At 43.5% G+C, this 15,889-nt stretch overlaps 1 protein-coding gene and 1 pseudogene across 1 annotated transcript in view; one reads left to right on the top strand and one right to left on the bottom strand.

Annotated features, from left to right (window-relative positions):
* FLVCR2 (feline leukemia virus subgroup C cellular receptor family member 2) overlaps nucleotides 1-15,889 on the top strand; it is a 49,396-nt gene that overhangs the window by 25,324 nt on the left and 8,183 nt on the right. The window contains exons 3-5 of the mRNA XM_006925462.3: nucleotides 1,529-1,669; nucleotides 12,122-12,189; nucleotides 13,410-13,513. Of these exons, the coding sequence (XP_006925524.1) occupies nucleotides 1,529-1,669; nucleotides 12,122-12,189; nucleotides 13,410-13,513 (313 nt within the window). The remainder of the gene's footprint in view (nucleotides 1-1,528; nucleotides 1,670-12,121; nucleotides 12,190-13,409; nucleotides 13,514-15,889) is intronic.
* LOC112473716 lies at nucleotides 5,649-5,766 on the bottom strand (annotated as a pseudogene).

A 15,889-nucleotide genomic window follows, 5' to 3' on the forward strand; every position in this document is an offset into this window, starting at 1 on the left:
TGGCCTCACCTCCAAAGTCAAACAGTTTTATAATTGTGTACCTCATTCAACTGTTCTCACTGTGTCATTCCATCTCCGGGGTCTAAGCTGAGAATGGGCTGCCTGATGGCTTCTAAAAGCTGGCCAGATACCTTGCACAGTGGATTTGGTGTTCTTTCACTCACCTTTGGAAAGGTGAGAAGCTGTCAAGCTGTGGATGAGAGCAGGGAGAACAATCCAGCCAGGGACCTTCCTACTCAGCCAGACTTTATTTCAAATTGTAATGTGCCCAGCTCCAAATTCTTGTGGTGTGTCAGCTGAAGTCCTTTTTCTTTGTAGTTGAAATCCTGGAGCTAGGACATTTCTACATTTTGGTATTTTATTATCAAGCACAGATAGTAGTTCATTGAGTAAAGAACCGAAAGATCTTATCTGAATTCTGGTTTGTGGTTGCCAAATCCTTGAGCAAGAACCTGATGTTGCTGGGGTAAATAGTCACTTGCCTTGCTTTCTTTTCCCTGATGGAAGGGAAGGTGAATAGTCAAGACAATGAATGAGAGGTTCCCAACAGCAGGAAGTTATCCAGGAGGAGATTACCCAGGATTACTTCTGGAGCAGAAAGAAGCGGGCCTCTGAAGTCAGGGCTGAAGGATTTTTGGTGGTAGGGAGAGGAAGGGAGGGGCAACTTTGATCTTTAGTACATTAAATCTCATTTCTAGAACTACTTCTAAATGGAGCAGTAATGTTCTCCTGTGGTGTGGGGGAGGCCATGTGGTGCTCGCTTTAGATCCAACTGGGGACTAGTTTAGTCAAAAGAACTGGTTAATCTGATCTTCTCCCCAGATAACTGAATAGCATCAGTGCAGTTAAATTGATTGTACCAGTTGTATTGAAAATAGAATATAAAATGAATAGTTTTCCCACAGTCCCTCCCTAGCTCTTCATATCAGAGTAGCCACTCCTACAGTAGAACATGTAAATACTCTTGCCCCTTTGTGAGGCAGATATCTGGTTCAGACTTGGAGAAACTAGGACTGGACTCCTATTTTTCCAATAGAAGAAGTCCTCTTATTTACTCAAGGAATATTTATTGACTGCCATGTGCCATATGCTAAGCATGGACAATACAATCCCTTTCCCTTTGGGAGGAGATCTGATGCTAAGTCAATAACTGGGCTCCCTAATCTCAAAGCCTCAGCTCTCACTTCCTGTCTACCATGTGTTACTGTTGTGTTTTTTCAGTGCTTTGTGGTATGTTGTTGCTGGTTATAATGGGACTCCTTGATCCTTGAACACTGCCTAGAAGGCCCAAGGATTGCAGCTGTCCAGAGACCATTAAGAAAAAGTAATCAATAGACCATTCATTCAGCCAGCCACAGACAATGGAAAGCGGCTTCAAGAGAGGAACCTGTAAAGGATTTAATTGAAGAATTAATATTTTCTTTTGAATATTAGGAAATGGTGATGGAGTCAGCTATTGTCATGTGTCAGTTCTCCTGGGGTGGGATGACAGGGATGTTCAGTGATCTGTCTGTTTCTTTCCTTCCAGTATTCAAGGAGAAGCCTAAACATCCCCCCAGCAGAGCCCAGTCCCTGAGCTATGCCTTGTCATCCCCTGATGCTTCATACTTAAGTTCCATCATCCGGCTCTTCAAAAACCTCAACTTCGTGCTGCTTGTCATCACCTATGGTAAGGTACAGATGTGTCCACACATCTACAGAACTTGGAATGTGAGATGAGAGGCATAATGTGTCTGTATGTCTTACTCTTTTCAAATCTCAAATGTGCATGTAAAGTAATTATTTAGGGTCAACTAGAAGAATCAGCTGTGTCTCGGGGGCTTTACGTGTTTTGTAAAGTCCACCTAGAAAACCATTCCTTTCCATGTCAAGTTATGTGACAAATGCCTGCTAATCCTTCAAGTCTCATCTCAGTATCATTGCTGTAAAGCAGTATTAGGTAACCTTTCCTCTCTTACTGTGCTGTTCCATTTCCAGGCCTGTCTTCTCACTAGACTGTGAACTCCTTGAGAGCAGAGATTTATGTCTTTTCATCTTTATAGTTCCTCAACGGTGGCTGGCCTAGAGTGTATATTGAATGAATGAATGAATGCACACATGCATACATGAGTCTTTTCATATAAACCGCTCCTCAACCAATCTTTCTTCATCTTATAACATTGACGTCTTTTTGTTTTTTGTTTTTTTTTTTTAACCTGAATGCAAGACAACATCCCTCTTTCATTTCATTTTCTTGGCTTTCGGTAAGATAAATTTGAATCTTTATGCTGGTGTATTGGCTTGCCTTCCCTGCATGGTGTTTTCTGTATCACTTTCCAACCTTTAATTAGAAGGTTTGACCAGCCAGGGTAAGGACAAACCTCATGACGTTCCATTAAAGAGATCCACCCAACTGCACTGCTATCCATCCTACATTTGACCATTTAATCCACCAGTTAGTTTAAAGTCAAGAGTCAACAACTGTATAACATGCAGTTATACAGTTTATTTCTTTTTATATGATATAAAAAGAAATAAACTGTATAACTGCATGTTATACAGTTTATGATATAAAAAGAAATAAACTGTATAACTACATGTTATACAGTTGTTGACTCTTGACTTTTTATATCATATAAAAAGAAATAAACTATATAACTGCATGTTATACAGTTGTTGACTCTTGACTTTAATAAGAAATGAGATTGGTTTGACATGACTTATTTTTGGTGAAACCCCAGTTGGCTCTAACTTTGTGTTTTTGATAGGTTCAACAAATTATATGTTTTATAACAACAATAACATTTACTATGTGCCAAGACTTTTTCACATATGCTTATATTTAACTTCCATCACACTCATGTTAGGTGGTTCTATAATTATCCCTATTTAATAGATGAGGAAACAGAAACTCAGAGAGATTGGGTAACTAGCTCAAATCACACAGCTTTTTAAGTGGCAGAGCCAGGATCCAAATGCAGGTTTGTCTAACTCCAGCACCTACATTCTTGATGACTGTTCCATAATTGCTGATAGTCTTTAGAATTGTGCCATAGTTTCATTTTAGGCTTATCAATGTCCTTTATCTCAAAGTATTTATGTGCTTAGGTATTAGATAAGAGGTATCATCCATGAGTAGAGAGGCACACCTAAGTTTTTCAGGCACACACAGTATCTAAGTGACCTCTCATCTGGAATAATTCTAGATAACCAGATTAGTCTTCAAGGTCTCTGGATCATTCTCTCTAGCTTCTCAGTTCTGAGTATGTCTCTGCATTCATCCACAGTATAAAGACAACATTTCCAATATTTAAGATGTTCAACTAATGAAGTTATGAGTTGCCTGTTACTGCTTTTAACTGCATTCAAGTGTAGAAGGGACCAGCCACTTAGTTGGAGGGGCCATTGTGGGGCATATTAGACTATATAGATGGATAGTGAAGCCAGATGACCTTTGGGGTCCTTTCCAGACTCAGAATTCCATAATTCCAAGAACTTTTTCCCTAGAGTTAGACACCGTGAGTGCATTAACCTTTGACCATCATATTGGATCTGACAACATGGTATTTGAGGCCTACCTTGGGATTCTAGGCTAGATGAGTGCATAATAAATTTTTTTCCATGAATGAAAATGGTGATGGTGGTGATACCTGTGCAATGATCCCATTCTAGAGGTTGTAGTTTCCAGGGCTGGAGGCTATCAATGGCAGGGTCACGTCACTGATCCATGAAAGCAAGGAACAAAAACAATATACCAGTAACAGTGTTGTTTCTGGTCATTGAGGGCTCAGCTCTGGGCATATTGTGTGAGCAAAGCAACTCCTTTTTCCCCTTGTATGGCTGGTTGCTTATATGGTCTTCGATCTGGCAGTGTTGTTTTAATCCTATACTTCTGAACACTGTTCCTTATTTACTTCATTAAATGATAACCCAGGAAATAAATGGTGTAGTCAGGACCTTAGATAATCTGTTCTTCCATGAAAGCAACAAGAATATTGGCAAGCATTGACAAAATTAATTTCTTCAGAGCTCTTAACCAAAGGCTGGCAACAATCTAAGGGACATTTATTCAAGAAAATGGCTTAATAATGGTAAGAATAATGAGCTTTGTGTTTTAACTTGCCCTACTCTGATCCCCTTCTTCCAGGATCTGTGGTAGCCTTGACAGCTAGCAGCCTCACAGACACTGGAGAGGGCAGAATAGTTTGGAGTTCCCTAAAAGTCCCATCACTAGGTCACTATTTGAGCTGTCTGGCAGATCCCTGGAAATACCCCCCTTCAGAAGACTTGCTTTTATTTGACCTGACTCAGCTTGCTCAGTGGGAAAGCTCTATTTCTAGAGCATTTATTGAAAATAGTCCTTCAACATCACAGCTGCCTGAGGTAGCAATACCAGTTGGGGTGATTTTCTTGTTCAAGAGGCTGGCTGAAAATCTTGAAAAAATATCTGGAAACTGAGATGTCCATGGAGGCTTTGAAAAACTCCGAAAGCTGTGCACATACCCAGGAAAGACCTGAGCAAGCCCTACCCTCTCACCTCAGGCTGACCTTGAGGCTCTGTGCAAGCAGGAAGTGAAGGTTAAGGCAGAGTTGTCACCTGCCTGCTGGATCTCTGAGAGAAAGTCTCAATACACACACACAGAGGAGGTCTTTGGGAAAAGTTGGAGACTTATTGGAAATCTCTGTCTAATCATTAGCTTACTGCTAAGCTAATGGAGCAGAAACTTCAGTAGCTGCACATGACAAAGAATACAGATTTTCTAAAATTAGTCCAGGAAAGTCACTAAACAATAATAGCAATGGCAACAAATTCTAGTTACGGAGTGTGGGGAGGGAGGAGTCTCATTTCCAGTGTTGACATAGTATTTAAAATGTCCAGTTTCAACAAAAAATTACAGACATGCAAAGAAATGGGAAGGTATGGACCATACACAGGGAAACAAAGCAGTTAATAGAAACTGTTCCTGAGGAAGCCCAGATGTTGGACACAATAGACAAAAATTATAAATCAACTATTATTAAAAAAAAATTGTAAATCAACTATTCAAAGAACAAAAGGAAACCATGTCTAAAGAATAGAAATTCTGAAGTTGAAAGTATAATAACTGAAATGAAGAATTCATCAGGAGGCTCAACGTCAGCTTTGAGCGGGCAGAAGAAAGAATCAGCAAACTTGAAGATAGGTCAGATGCAATTATCCTGTCTGAAGAACAGAAAGAAAAAAGAATGAAGAAAAATGAGCAAAACCTCAGAGACCTTTGGGAAACCATCAAGCATATAACATGGATAATGGGAGTCCCAGAAGGAATGGAGGGAGAGAAAGGGGTGGAAGTAAACCACCATTTAAGTTGGACCATCACTAAACTAGAAAGCATTTGACTGTTGTGTGTAGACAGAATTTATTAACATTTTTCTCAAAGGCCTAGGATTATCCTTGTGAGAGGGAGTTAAACTCATCTGGATGTTTTCACTCATTTCAGAGAACCGCAAGTCTAATTTCCATGGTAGAGAATTGGAGTTGGAGCCAGGCACTTTGACAGCAAGGAAACGATTTTTAGGTTTAATCACAGCTTTTAAAAAGATTTTACTGAGGCATTACTGTGTGTCGGGCACCATGCTAAGTACTTTACATGCATTATCTTTCTTTCTTTCTTTTTTTTTTTTTTTAATGCCTACAGCACCTGGTATTCCTAGGTTGTCTCCCATCCAAGTACTAACCAGGCCCGAACCTGCTTAGCTTCCGAGATCAAATGAGATTGGGCACGTTCAGGTGGTATGGCTGTAGGCATTATTTTTTTAAATCTTCAAAACAAACCCGTGACATAGGTCCTTAACCCTATTCCATTTTATAGGTTCAGATTTAGTTCCATGCCCACAACTGGATAGATAGCAAGAAATAGAGCTTAGACATAAACTTCTGTGTGATGCTAAAGCCCACCTTTCTAACCACTGTGCCTTTGCCTCCCCATGCAGAAAGGAGCCTCTGGGAGACAGTGCCAGGGCTTTTTGCTTAGCTTACTTGCCTGACTGGTCTTTGGGTCTACCTGGGAGAGTGTGTCCTTCCTCAGATGTAATCCTCTAGACCAGTTCCCCAGCAGTTGCTTTCTTCTAAGATGTGGATCTAGAGTTCTAGAGTTTTGGAAGCGGGACTAACCTATTGACCAGGATGATGGGGTCTCAGAGGCCTTAGCGTTTCTCTTTAAGGTTTACAGGGTGTGTACCACAAGTGTTTGGCACTCATTCCACCTGAGGAGCTGTTTTTTATTTTTTTCTTTCACTGTCTTTGCTCCAAATTAAAAAAAAGAATTCTAGAAATTCAGCCAGATGCTTTGAACACCCTCTCACTCCTAGATCCCCCAGAATCCCCACCCTCCCTGTAGTTTCAGGTTGGACTTTGAAGAAGAAATGGTTCATACATTTTATATTGTACATATGATGTTCATATTTTCCTCTGAATTAAGAGCATGTAGCTAGGAATCTAGCAAGTGATGGCAGTTCACAGAGACATTTGTTAGACATGGGTGGTCATGCCTTGGAGTAAAAGCTGTGAATGCTGGACTGGTGAGTTCAGAGTTGGCACATAAAGAATAAGAGGTCTGAGTTTGGGTGTCAGCTGTGCCAATTATTGAGCGTACCACCTTCATTCATCCTTTGTCTCTTTAATTACCTCCTTCTCAGAAAATAGTAATAACATTTGCTTGCCACTGCAGTGCTCTGAGTGGAGATGAAAGCTTGTAAAGCAGTTGAGAGTGAAGATACTGCATGCATCTACGTTGCTGTTGCTTTGATAAATATGGATAAGCATGCCGATTTCCTACATTTGTTGGTCTGAACTGGATTTCTCCACGTAGGTAGTAGCTTTTGTGCAGCTGATGGAATGTCCAATATTCTATCTGTAGTGGCTTCCAAGAGTTTCTCCAAGGTGTTGAGTCTGCTGCTCAGAGCTGAGGTACAGTGATACAGTGAAGGCTTCGGGGGAATTCTAGAGTCCATCTCGCTATCGCTGGGTTTTCCCTGTAGCTTTCTGGCCACACCCTTAGAGGTAAGTTTTCCAAAGGGCTCACCCATTAAATTTGAATTTCAGATAAACTACAAATTCTAATTAATATAAACATGCCCTACTTGATATTGGGGGCATATATATGCTAAAAATTATTTATCTGAAATTCAAATGTAACCGATGTACTGTTTTCATTTTTTCTTAAATCTGGCAGCCCAACTTTGAGGGGAGGAGGTACAGAAGTTAGGTTTGTGCTCGATGTTGCCAAACTATCACAGGAATAAGAAACTGCCTCCTCCTCTGATAAAATAGCCTCCCTACTCCAAGTTTGGCAGTGCAGGAAGATGCAGACTGGAACTAGATTGTCCCAGGGTCTAACAATCGGGGTAGGGCTGATCTTGTGATGTGTATCAGCAGTGAGGGTAGAATGAAGAAAAAAACCTTTCCTTGACTACCTTCTCTTGGTGTCTCTAGGTCTCGCTTTCACATGGCTTCCTCTAATGTCTTTTTATCTGTGGCAATGGTGTAACAACTGCCATGTTAAAAAGAATTGCTGGAAATTCTCCTCTTCTAAAGAATGTTTTCTTTAGAGGAATATTTTCCATGTTATCGCCCAGCCTTGCCTCCAATGATCCTGAATAGTCTTCCAGTGTGGGGCATCCGAACTCAGAGCCTCAGCATGTGTCCTGAGGACACCTTCCCTTGGTGCTCTCAGGGGCTTAACCGGTGCCCCACTTACATGGGCCTAGGGAGGGCACTAACTTACCAGTGGGAATAAAATCCTTCTTGTGATTCCCTGGAGCTTTGCCAAGGTTAGGCTGGCCTTTAAAACAAAGGTTTACTCTAAGTTCAGGAAGGACAAAAGGGAAATCAACATAGAGTAAGGAGAACCCAGAGATAGGATCTGGGATCAGTGTTTCCCAGGCTTGCCTGCTGATAGAATTCCTTGGTGTGCTTGGTTGAATGTGCGCAGAGAGTTCCATGCCTCTCTTCTGGAAATTTAAATTAGAAAAGTCTGGATCGATGCCTGAGAATCTGCTTTTAACAAGCACTGTAGGTGATTCTGATTTGCAGCAGGGCCGAGAACCTCTTATAAAATAGGTGTGGTATGGGGTCATTCTCATGGTCTTGTAGTCTCTTCCCACCCCAGCTGCCTCCATGTTAACCCCACCACCTGGAAGCCTGGCCTTTGACCTTGAGTATTCTCAAGGCCATTTATTTCCAAACTCCAGTGAGTTTAAGAAATGCCCAGGGTTTGCTTGCTCGTTTTTTTTTGTTTTTTGTTTTTGTTGTTGTTAAAATGTTGATTCCTAGCCCCATGCCAGGAGATTCAGATATAGTAGGCTGAGGGCTGAGCCCAGGAATTTGCATTTTTAAACTCTTAAGGACTTTGGTCTTTGCCAGTGGTGTTTGGACCTGGTTTAAAAACCTCGTCTTGATAAAGGAAAGGAAAAGACACAGAGTGATGACAAGCCCTTTCTGCCTGGTTAAAGCCCACCTCCTCGGTGACTGGTCCTGGGTGACTGATACCAGGAATGACCAAGCTTTTCAGGGGAGATCACATTTTCTCACAGGAGTGTGATCTGACCTGCAGGCTTACCTTGCTGGGAGTCATCATACTGGAATACAGCAGGGTAACCCGTATTCTTGTAAAAAGTACTCATGCATAGAGTGGAACACGCGTTCTGTTCCTGCCCTTCAGTGTGGGACACTGCAGCTCTTGGTCTGGGCAGCGGAGTGGGTTTAACTGTGTCTAGTAACTTTCAACAATATGGGGATGAACTTCTAGACCAAAGATTGATTCAGAAACCATACATAAGCTCCTAAATCCACTGGGGTTGGACCGTAGAAACAGTTGGAAAGAGTAGCAGCCTCCAAGATGAGCCCCTGCACGCCCCCATTCCTCTGCCCCCCACCTCTGCCTTAGCCCCAATTCGGTCTTATCGCTGCCTGGGAGCAGGAGATGGCTATTGTTAAACCATATTAGTCCAGCTGAGCCAGTGGGTCTCAAACTTGAGCACTATCAGAATTCCCTGGAGGGTCTGTTCACACATGTTTACCCACTCCCAGAGTTTCTGCTGCAGTAGGTCTGGGGCGGGGTCAGGAATTTGCATTCTCACAAGATCCCAGGAAGTGCTGATCTGGAACGGATTTCCCTAAACCACTGCGCCCCCATGAGAGTGCTCAGCTCCAGTAGCATAGGTCAGCCCACTCAGGACTCTGCTTCCCTCTGCCTTTCTCAGGGTCATGAAAATGCTGGTGTTTGAGGTGTTTTGTTGTTGTTGTTGTCATTGTTGTTTTGTTTTTTTGCTCCCAATCCTTCCAGATAATTTCCCTCTATTTTCTGTGGATTCTGCCCTCCTTCATCCCAATTGGGCCCCAAGCTGAGAGCAGCCTTCCCACCCGAAGCCACGCACATCTTAGAGAATTCCCTTGCCCCTTGCAGTGATCAGAGGCTGAGAGGGGCTGAAAGAGGTGTGAGGAGCCAGAACTAGAGGCTGCTTTCATCCTTCTCCTGCCCACATTCCGCCCCACCACCCTGTTCAAGCATGTGTCTCATTATGGGCCCCTTGACTCAGGAATGGAATTTCCCAGCGGCTGGGTGTGTGGTATTCGGGTTAGTTGGGTATGCTTGTTAGGTAAGAAGTTGCTGAGAGCCTCATAGTTGTGGACAAAAAAGGGGTTCTGTGGAAAGTAACCTCATAGGGTGATCTGATCATAAATTTTTAACTGAGCCAGTCATGGTGGGTGGTCAGGCCCCCGGCATACAGCTTCTTTAGTAAAAGGCTTCTCTTTGCCTTAAGCCAGCCCTGTCCCCCGTTTCTGTACATCTAACTTAGTGTACCTTTGAAGTGCCCCCTTTCAAACCCCTCCTTCTAATAGCTGAGCACCGCTTCAGACCTCTGCTTCTAAAGCATGACCACCCTCAGGGGAGCACATAATCTTAACTATCCTGTAATCTGAGCCCTGCCTTGCTTTCTCCCACTTTTATGTAATCTTCCTGAATCTCAAATGCATCAAAGAAAATGCAAACTGTTATTTTCTGAAGCATTTCTCTCAGTCTGTTGAAATCTTGTTTCCAGGCATATCCTCTGTTTGATTCAAATACATTTTTGTAAAAATACTTTACAGGTTTTGGACATTCTTACATTCACGAAGTCCTTGTGACCATTGACCTAGAAGTTGTAGTGATGTTTGGTGACATTTCTTGGTTTGCCTCCCACTGTGGCCCTGTGCCACTCAGGAGATGGCATTGAACCAGCCTTGTTGCATCCCTGACATGACCTATACTGGGAGAGCCTGGTATTCAAGGAAATTGTCAGTAACCTGAGCTGGGGAAATGGTTGAGAATCAGTTTTATGAGGCTGTAAAATAGAATGATTACGAGCGAAGACTCTAGACCTGTATAGTCTGGGTTCAAATCCAGCTCTGTCTCTTACTACCTGTGTGATTGTGGGAATGGTAAGCAAAACTTTCTTCCCCGTTTTGCACAGGAATTTGACTTTCATTTAACTTTGTATCTTCCTTTGGGAATGTGAAAATAAAGTCAATTGCATTTAGGCAACATTGCTTATAAAAATGACCTCTTGTGATAAAAATGACTGCACCTGGACTGGGAGATCTTTCCTTATCCGGTGAGAAGCCATTCTTTGTGCTTTGCTGAATATGGTGATTCTTTTCACTGACCTGTCCTTTATAGCAGGGGTCCCCAACCCCCAGGCTGCGGACTGGTACCAGCCAATGGCCTGCTAGATACTGGGCCACGCGGGAGGAGGTGAGCAGCGGGGGAGGGAGTGAAGCTTCATCTGTATTTGCAGCCGCTCCCCAGCACTAGCATCACCGCCTCAGCTCCACCTCAGATCATCAGGCATTAGATTCTCAAAGGAGCACTGGTACCTGGTGCCAAAAAGGTTGAGGACCGCTGCTTTATAGGGACCCTGGAAGTTGTGCCAATGGAGTTGTTACAAGCGATAGTGGATCCTGTCAGGTGTTAAGCCAGAGTGGTTGCCATACCCACCTTTCCCTGCACCTGATCCATCACTTTGGTGGCCAAAGAGACTAGCTTTGGGATGGCTCAATGGACTAGTGTCTATGGACTGGTCCCATTGAAGAGGAACTCCAAAGGTTGCCCTGTCCGAGATCTGTGTCCCATCCTGTATTCTTCTAAGTGGATCTAATGTCAGATGTGCCCAGTGATAGTCTTGTGAGCCTCATTGTTTGGTTAAAACTAAAAAGAGCCCTTGTAGGCATTACAGAGAAACCTCTGTATTTGTTTTTAAACTGTGTGAATTTTTCTCATCGATAAAATGAGGATGATGGTATCACCTACCTTCTAGGGTTGTTGAGAGGATTGTAAGATGTTTTGAACAGTGTCTCGTATATAAGTATGTGCTGCTGCCGCCATCATCATCATCATCAGTTATTAGGAAAGGAGGGCAGGAGGCCCTCCCTCTTTTGGGTCAGTCCCAGTCTCATCTTAGTTACTAACTCACTATGGCTTTTGACAGATGCCCTCATCTCTAAGGACACAGATTCTCACAGTATATTCTGGGTTTTCCATTTATTTGTTGAGTCAATGAATTAGGAGAGTCAACTAAATGCTCTTTAGGGTCGGTCCTTTCTGGTTACAAATATAAAATTTTGTGTGATATTGAATCTGAGAAGAAAGCTGAAGGAGGGATGGCGAAAGAGGTGAGAAACCACCTGCAGAGGGAGTGGGGTCAGGGGTCAGAGGTCAAGCAGTCTGGAGAGGACATAGTTCATCGGGAGGAAGTGAAAGGTGTCCAGTAGTTCCACTGACCCTATAGGTCTAGCCAGGGCTTACGGGAGGAATGTAGATGGTTCTGACTGGGGAGTAATATTTCCTAGAGCCCTTGTTTCCAGGGCAGGCCTACAGGGATCAGAGGGCAAGGATGTGCGGCTACTAGATCGAAGTGGCTACTTTTGGTTGTTTGAGAGTACTTCTCTGAGAAAAATTGCTGAGTAGTCTCATGCTCCCTGGATTTTTGTCTTCTGAGGACACCACTCACAGTAACAGCAAGGAGGAGGATGTCTGACCTCCTGAATCGCTGAGGGGAAGAAGATAGCGGTGGCCCTAGCAGAAGGCTGACCCTAATGCTGTGTGTCTCCCTCCCTCCTTAGGTCTGAATGCTGGTGCTTTTTATGCCTTGTCCACTCTGCTGAATCGCATGGTGATCTTCCACTATCCGGTAAGAGTCCCCTAAGCATGCTTGGCTCTGAGAATGAGGTTTCCGAGTCTGTCTTTGCAGTTCCTGGGGCAGTGGTTATTACCTCGTGGCTCCCCCAGTTCTAGGCAGTGCAGTATGGTGGTTATGTTTATGGGATTTGGAGGGCAATAGCCCTGGGTCTCAACCCCGGGTCCAGTGGCACTAAACTTGTGACAAGCTGTTTAGAATCTCTGAGCTCGCATTCTCTGTTCTGTAAAAGAAGCATAATTACTTACTGAAAGATTATTTTTAAGATTAAAAAGTAAATAATATCATGTGTGTATAAATACACTCATATCTATCATATGTGTAAAACGCATAGCATGGTGCCTGGCAACACAGTAGGTACACATGTACATGTAGAATCATATATGAAATATTTAATTTGTAAAATGTGGGCAAGGTTTAATTTTGAACTTTTAGTCACTCACTTGAAAGTATTTTTAAGATGTTTACAGAACCAGTGAGGTCTGGATGCTGGGAGTCACGAATCCCGGGTCCAACCCTCTTGTGAAAGGACCCCAGGGTCTTATAGTTACAGAGGCAGTGGGTGTTCCAGTTTTGGAGTTTGATAGGTCTGAGTTCAAATCCTAGCTCTGCACTTAACAAATGCTTCATGACCTTGGACTAGTAGGTTAATCTCACTGTGCTTCAGTTTCTTCATCTGAAAAATGGAAAATACTGATTCCTAACGTTATGGTGGGGAATTATGAGAATGAAATGAGATAATGATGTAAAATCCTCAGCATGGTGCCTGGATCATAATAAGTGTTCAAAAATATGTAACTATTATTTTCTCATTCATTTTGGTACTGATAGCTCAAAAAAATCTTAAGTGTGGAATATTTGGATATACATATTTCCCTATCTGTGAAATGAGAATAATAATAAATAAGAGTTGCTGTAAAGATTACATCATTAAAAAAAAAATCTACCTAAAAGTGGTTTTAAGGACAGAATTTTGTTCATCCCAGCATCCAGTGTTGTGTACACACACCTGGGGTTATATTATGTTGAGAGGAGCAACTATTCTAGGGTTTTCTCCCCACTGGCAGCTTCTTAAAGGCCACCTTGTTATACTTTCTGAGAGCTGGCCCTAATGAAGCCTGAGTTACTTGCCTTTGTCCTCTCACTTCTTGGTGACTATACTGTCTGTGTCTTGTGCTTTCACTGGGTGATTATTGGGGCTATGATTTTCCCAGGGGGAAGAAGTGAATGCTGGAAGAATTGGCTTGACCATCGTCATTTCAGGAATGCTTGGGGCTATGATCTCAGGCATTTGGCTGGATAGGTCCAAAACCTACAAGTAAGTGACTCTTCCTCTTGGACTGGAAATTGGGGACCCACTTTTGAAATGATATATTCATTACCGATGTGGCTGAAAAGATTTGGGTGTGGCAGCTGACTGGTCAAGTGGGCAGTTCAAATTTATCTTCTCTGAGCCTCAGTTTTCTCATTTATAAAATGAGGGAAGCAATACCCACCTTCTGGGGATCTTAGGGACATTAGAAGATGCAAGGCCTAGCACAGTATCACCCCCCAAATAGCTATGGAAGGGGCAGATGGAGAGAAATGAGAACGAATGTGGAAAAATGTCAGCAGTTAGAAAGTTTGTGGAAACCCCAAAGAGTGGAGATGAGGGGCTGATTCCACTGGCCTGTTCCCATGGCTACCTCTTGGACCCCATAGGGTTAACCATGGTGCTCTGTGCTTACATTGATTTGGAGTGTATTATCTTGTCATTGCTTATACATCGTTGGTAAATATTGTGATGTGCTTTGAATCTGAATGCCCAGTGCGTTTCTAAGAATACGGAGCAGTCTTTTTAAGATTTTCGTACATGTCAGGCTAATCCAAGATGCTTATTAAAAGTACAGATTCCTGGGCCCCATGCTCATGGATGCCAATTCAGTAGGGGACTCTGCATTTGTAAAAAACACACGATGCCTCAAATCAGTAGCCAGGCTCAGAGAAAAGACTGGAGAACAGAAGCCCCAAATCCTTCCCTTCTTATTGCATTTTTTCAGTGCTCTGCATGCATTGGGTGCTCAATTAATGCTGGCCAGCGGTGTAGCTGCCAGGGTTGTCTGGCGCTGGGGCAGGGTGGGATTCTGGGCTGCTTTGTTGAGGCCTCCAAAGTTCCCAGTGTCTGGAGGTGACAGACAGTGGCAGACCTGTTCTCTGTCACACAAACCCACTTCTGTGAGGCTCTGGTCAGACCAGGTTTCCCTCTGGCTGCTCTAGTCAAAGGCCAGTTGAGGCCATCCCCGGGATGTGGCTGCCTGGCTGAACAGAATGAGGAACCTGGCTTAGCTTAATTAACTGCTGGTAGAGCTTGGCCGCCGTCTCATCTCTGTCATCCATCAATTGCTTGCTTTAGCCAGACATGAGAGCAATTGGACTGGCCATCCCCAAACCATGAACAGCACTGTCTCTGTTTCCAGGGTTTGCTCTGTGGCAGGAGAAGGAGGGATTGGAATGTCGGCTGAACTGGGACTTGGGCAGCCAGATGATTCAGATGAAAATACAGTGAAAGGGCTAAGGAGGACACTTCAGAACCTAGAGGTCACCAGTTCCTTAGAGTCACTGATGCCTAGATCCTGCAGTCAGCATGAAACATTCTTCTCTCTGCACTACTACCCAGGCAGAGAAAGCTTGAGCAGACTTTAGAAGCTGGTCATTCCAGTGCCAGTTCTCTCTTCCCTAAGGCTCCCAGATTTGTCCTCTGGTTTGGAGGCTGGAAATAGGGTGGTCAGATCTCTTCCTCTCAGCTACTATGGATAGTATTTTTAGACGGGTCAGTGGTTTATGATGAAGCTATGGTTAAACAAATGTGGCAAAAGATGAGCTTGTGGAGTCAGCGAGAGAGATTAGTGTCCACGAAGTCACTTTCTGCAGGGTGGGTGGGACTAGACGAGGGGAGTGGGGTGGAGGAAGGGCGATGCTCCTCTGCCCTCAGCAGCTTTGGAGCACCAGGTAGGAGGGGCATCCTTCAGAGGCTCTGGCCTTGGGCTTTTCCAAAGCTGCAACCACATAGCATAGTAGTATTCCTCTGTGCAGCAGTAGAAAGAGCACAGGGTTCCAATCCGAGCTCTGGGTTCCAATCTCAGCACTGCACTTACCTAATGGGTGACATTGGACAAGTAACTTAACTGATCTGAGCCTCAGTTTCTTCACTTGTAAGATTAGGGGTAGTCTTACGTTTCTTGCAGGGCTTTTGTAAAGGTCGAATGAAATAATAAACACATGTAAAACGCTTAACAGAATTCCTGGCACCCAATAAATACAGCAGTTAGTTTGACACTACCTGAGTATATGTCTGCCGATGCCTCTACCGTGTTTCTGGCTTCAGGGGAGACGTGTGAAGGCTTTAAACTTTCATTGTCTGAGTCCTGATGTTATGGCAGGAGGGCAGAGAGGTGTACAGGCCCAAGCAGGAGTCAGGGCGACAGCAAAGTCCAGAGTGGTCACCATGGGAGAAGTGTGTGCAAGGGCACAAGCAAGGTGAACCTGAAACAAACAAGCATGTTGCTGATGGTCCTTCTGAGGCGACTGACAGAGAGAAGCGTGACAGGGAAGTGGGTGGAGCTTTCTCACTTTGGCTCTGGGGTCAGGTATTCAGTTTAGGTCTGGAGAATATTCTCTCTTAGTTCCTGCTGTCTGGAGCAGAGTAGTTCAGATT

Source organism: Pteropus alecto, unplaced genomic scaffold (assembly GCF_000325575.1).
Source record: "Pteropus alecto unplaced genomic scaffold, ASM32557v1 scaffold8, whole genome shotgun sequence".
In the NCBI taxonomy this organism is placed as follows: Eukaryota; Metazoa; Chordata; class Mammalia; order Chiroptera; family Pteropodidae; genus Pteropus; species Pteropus alecto.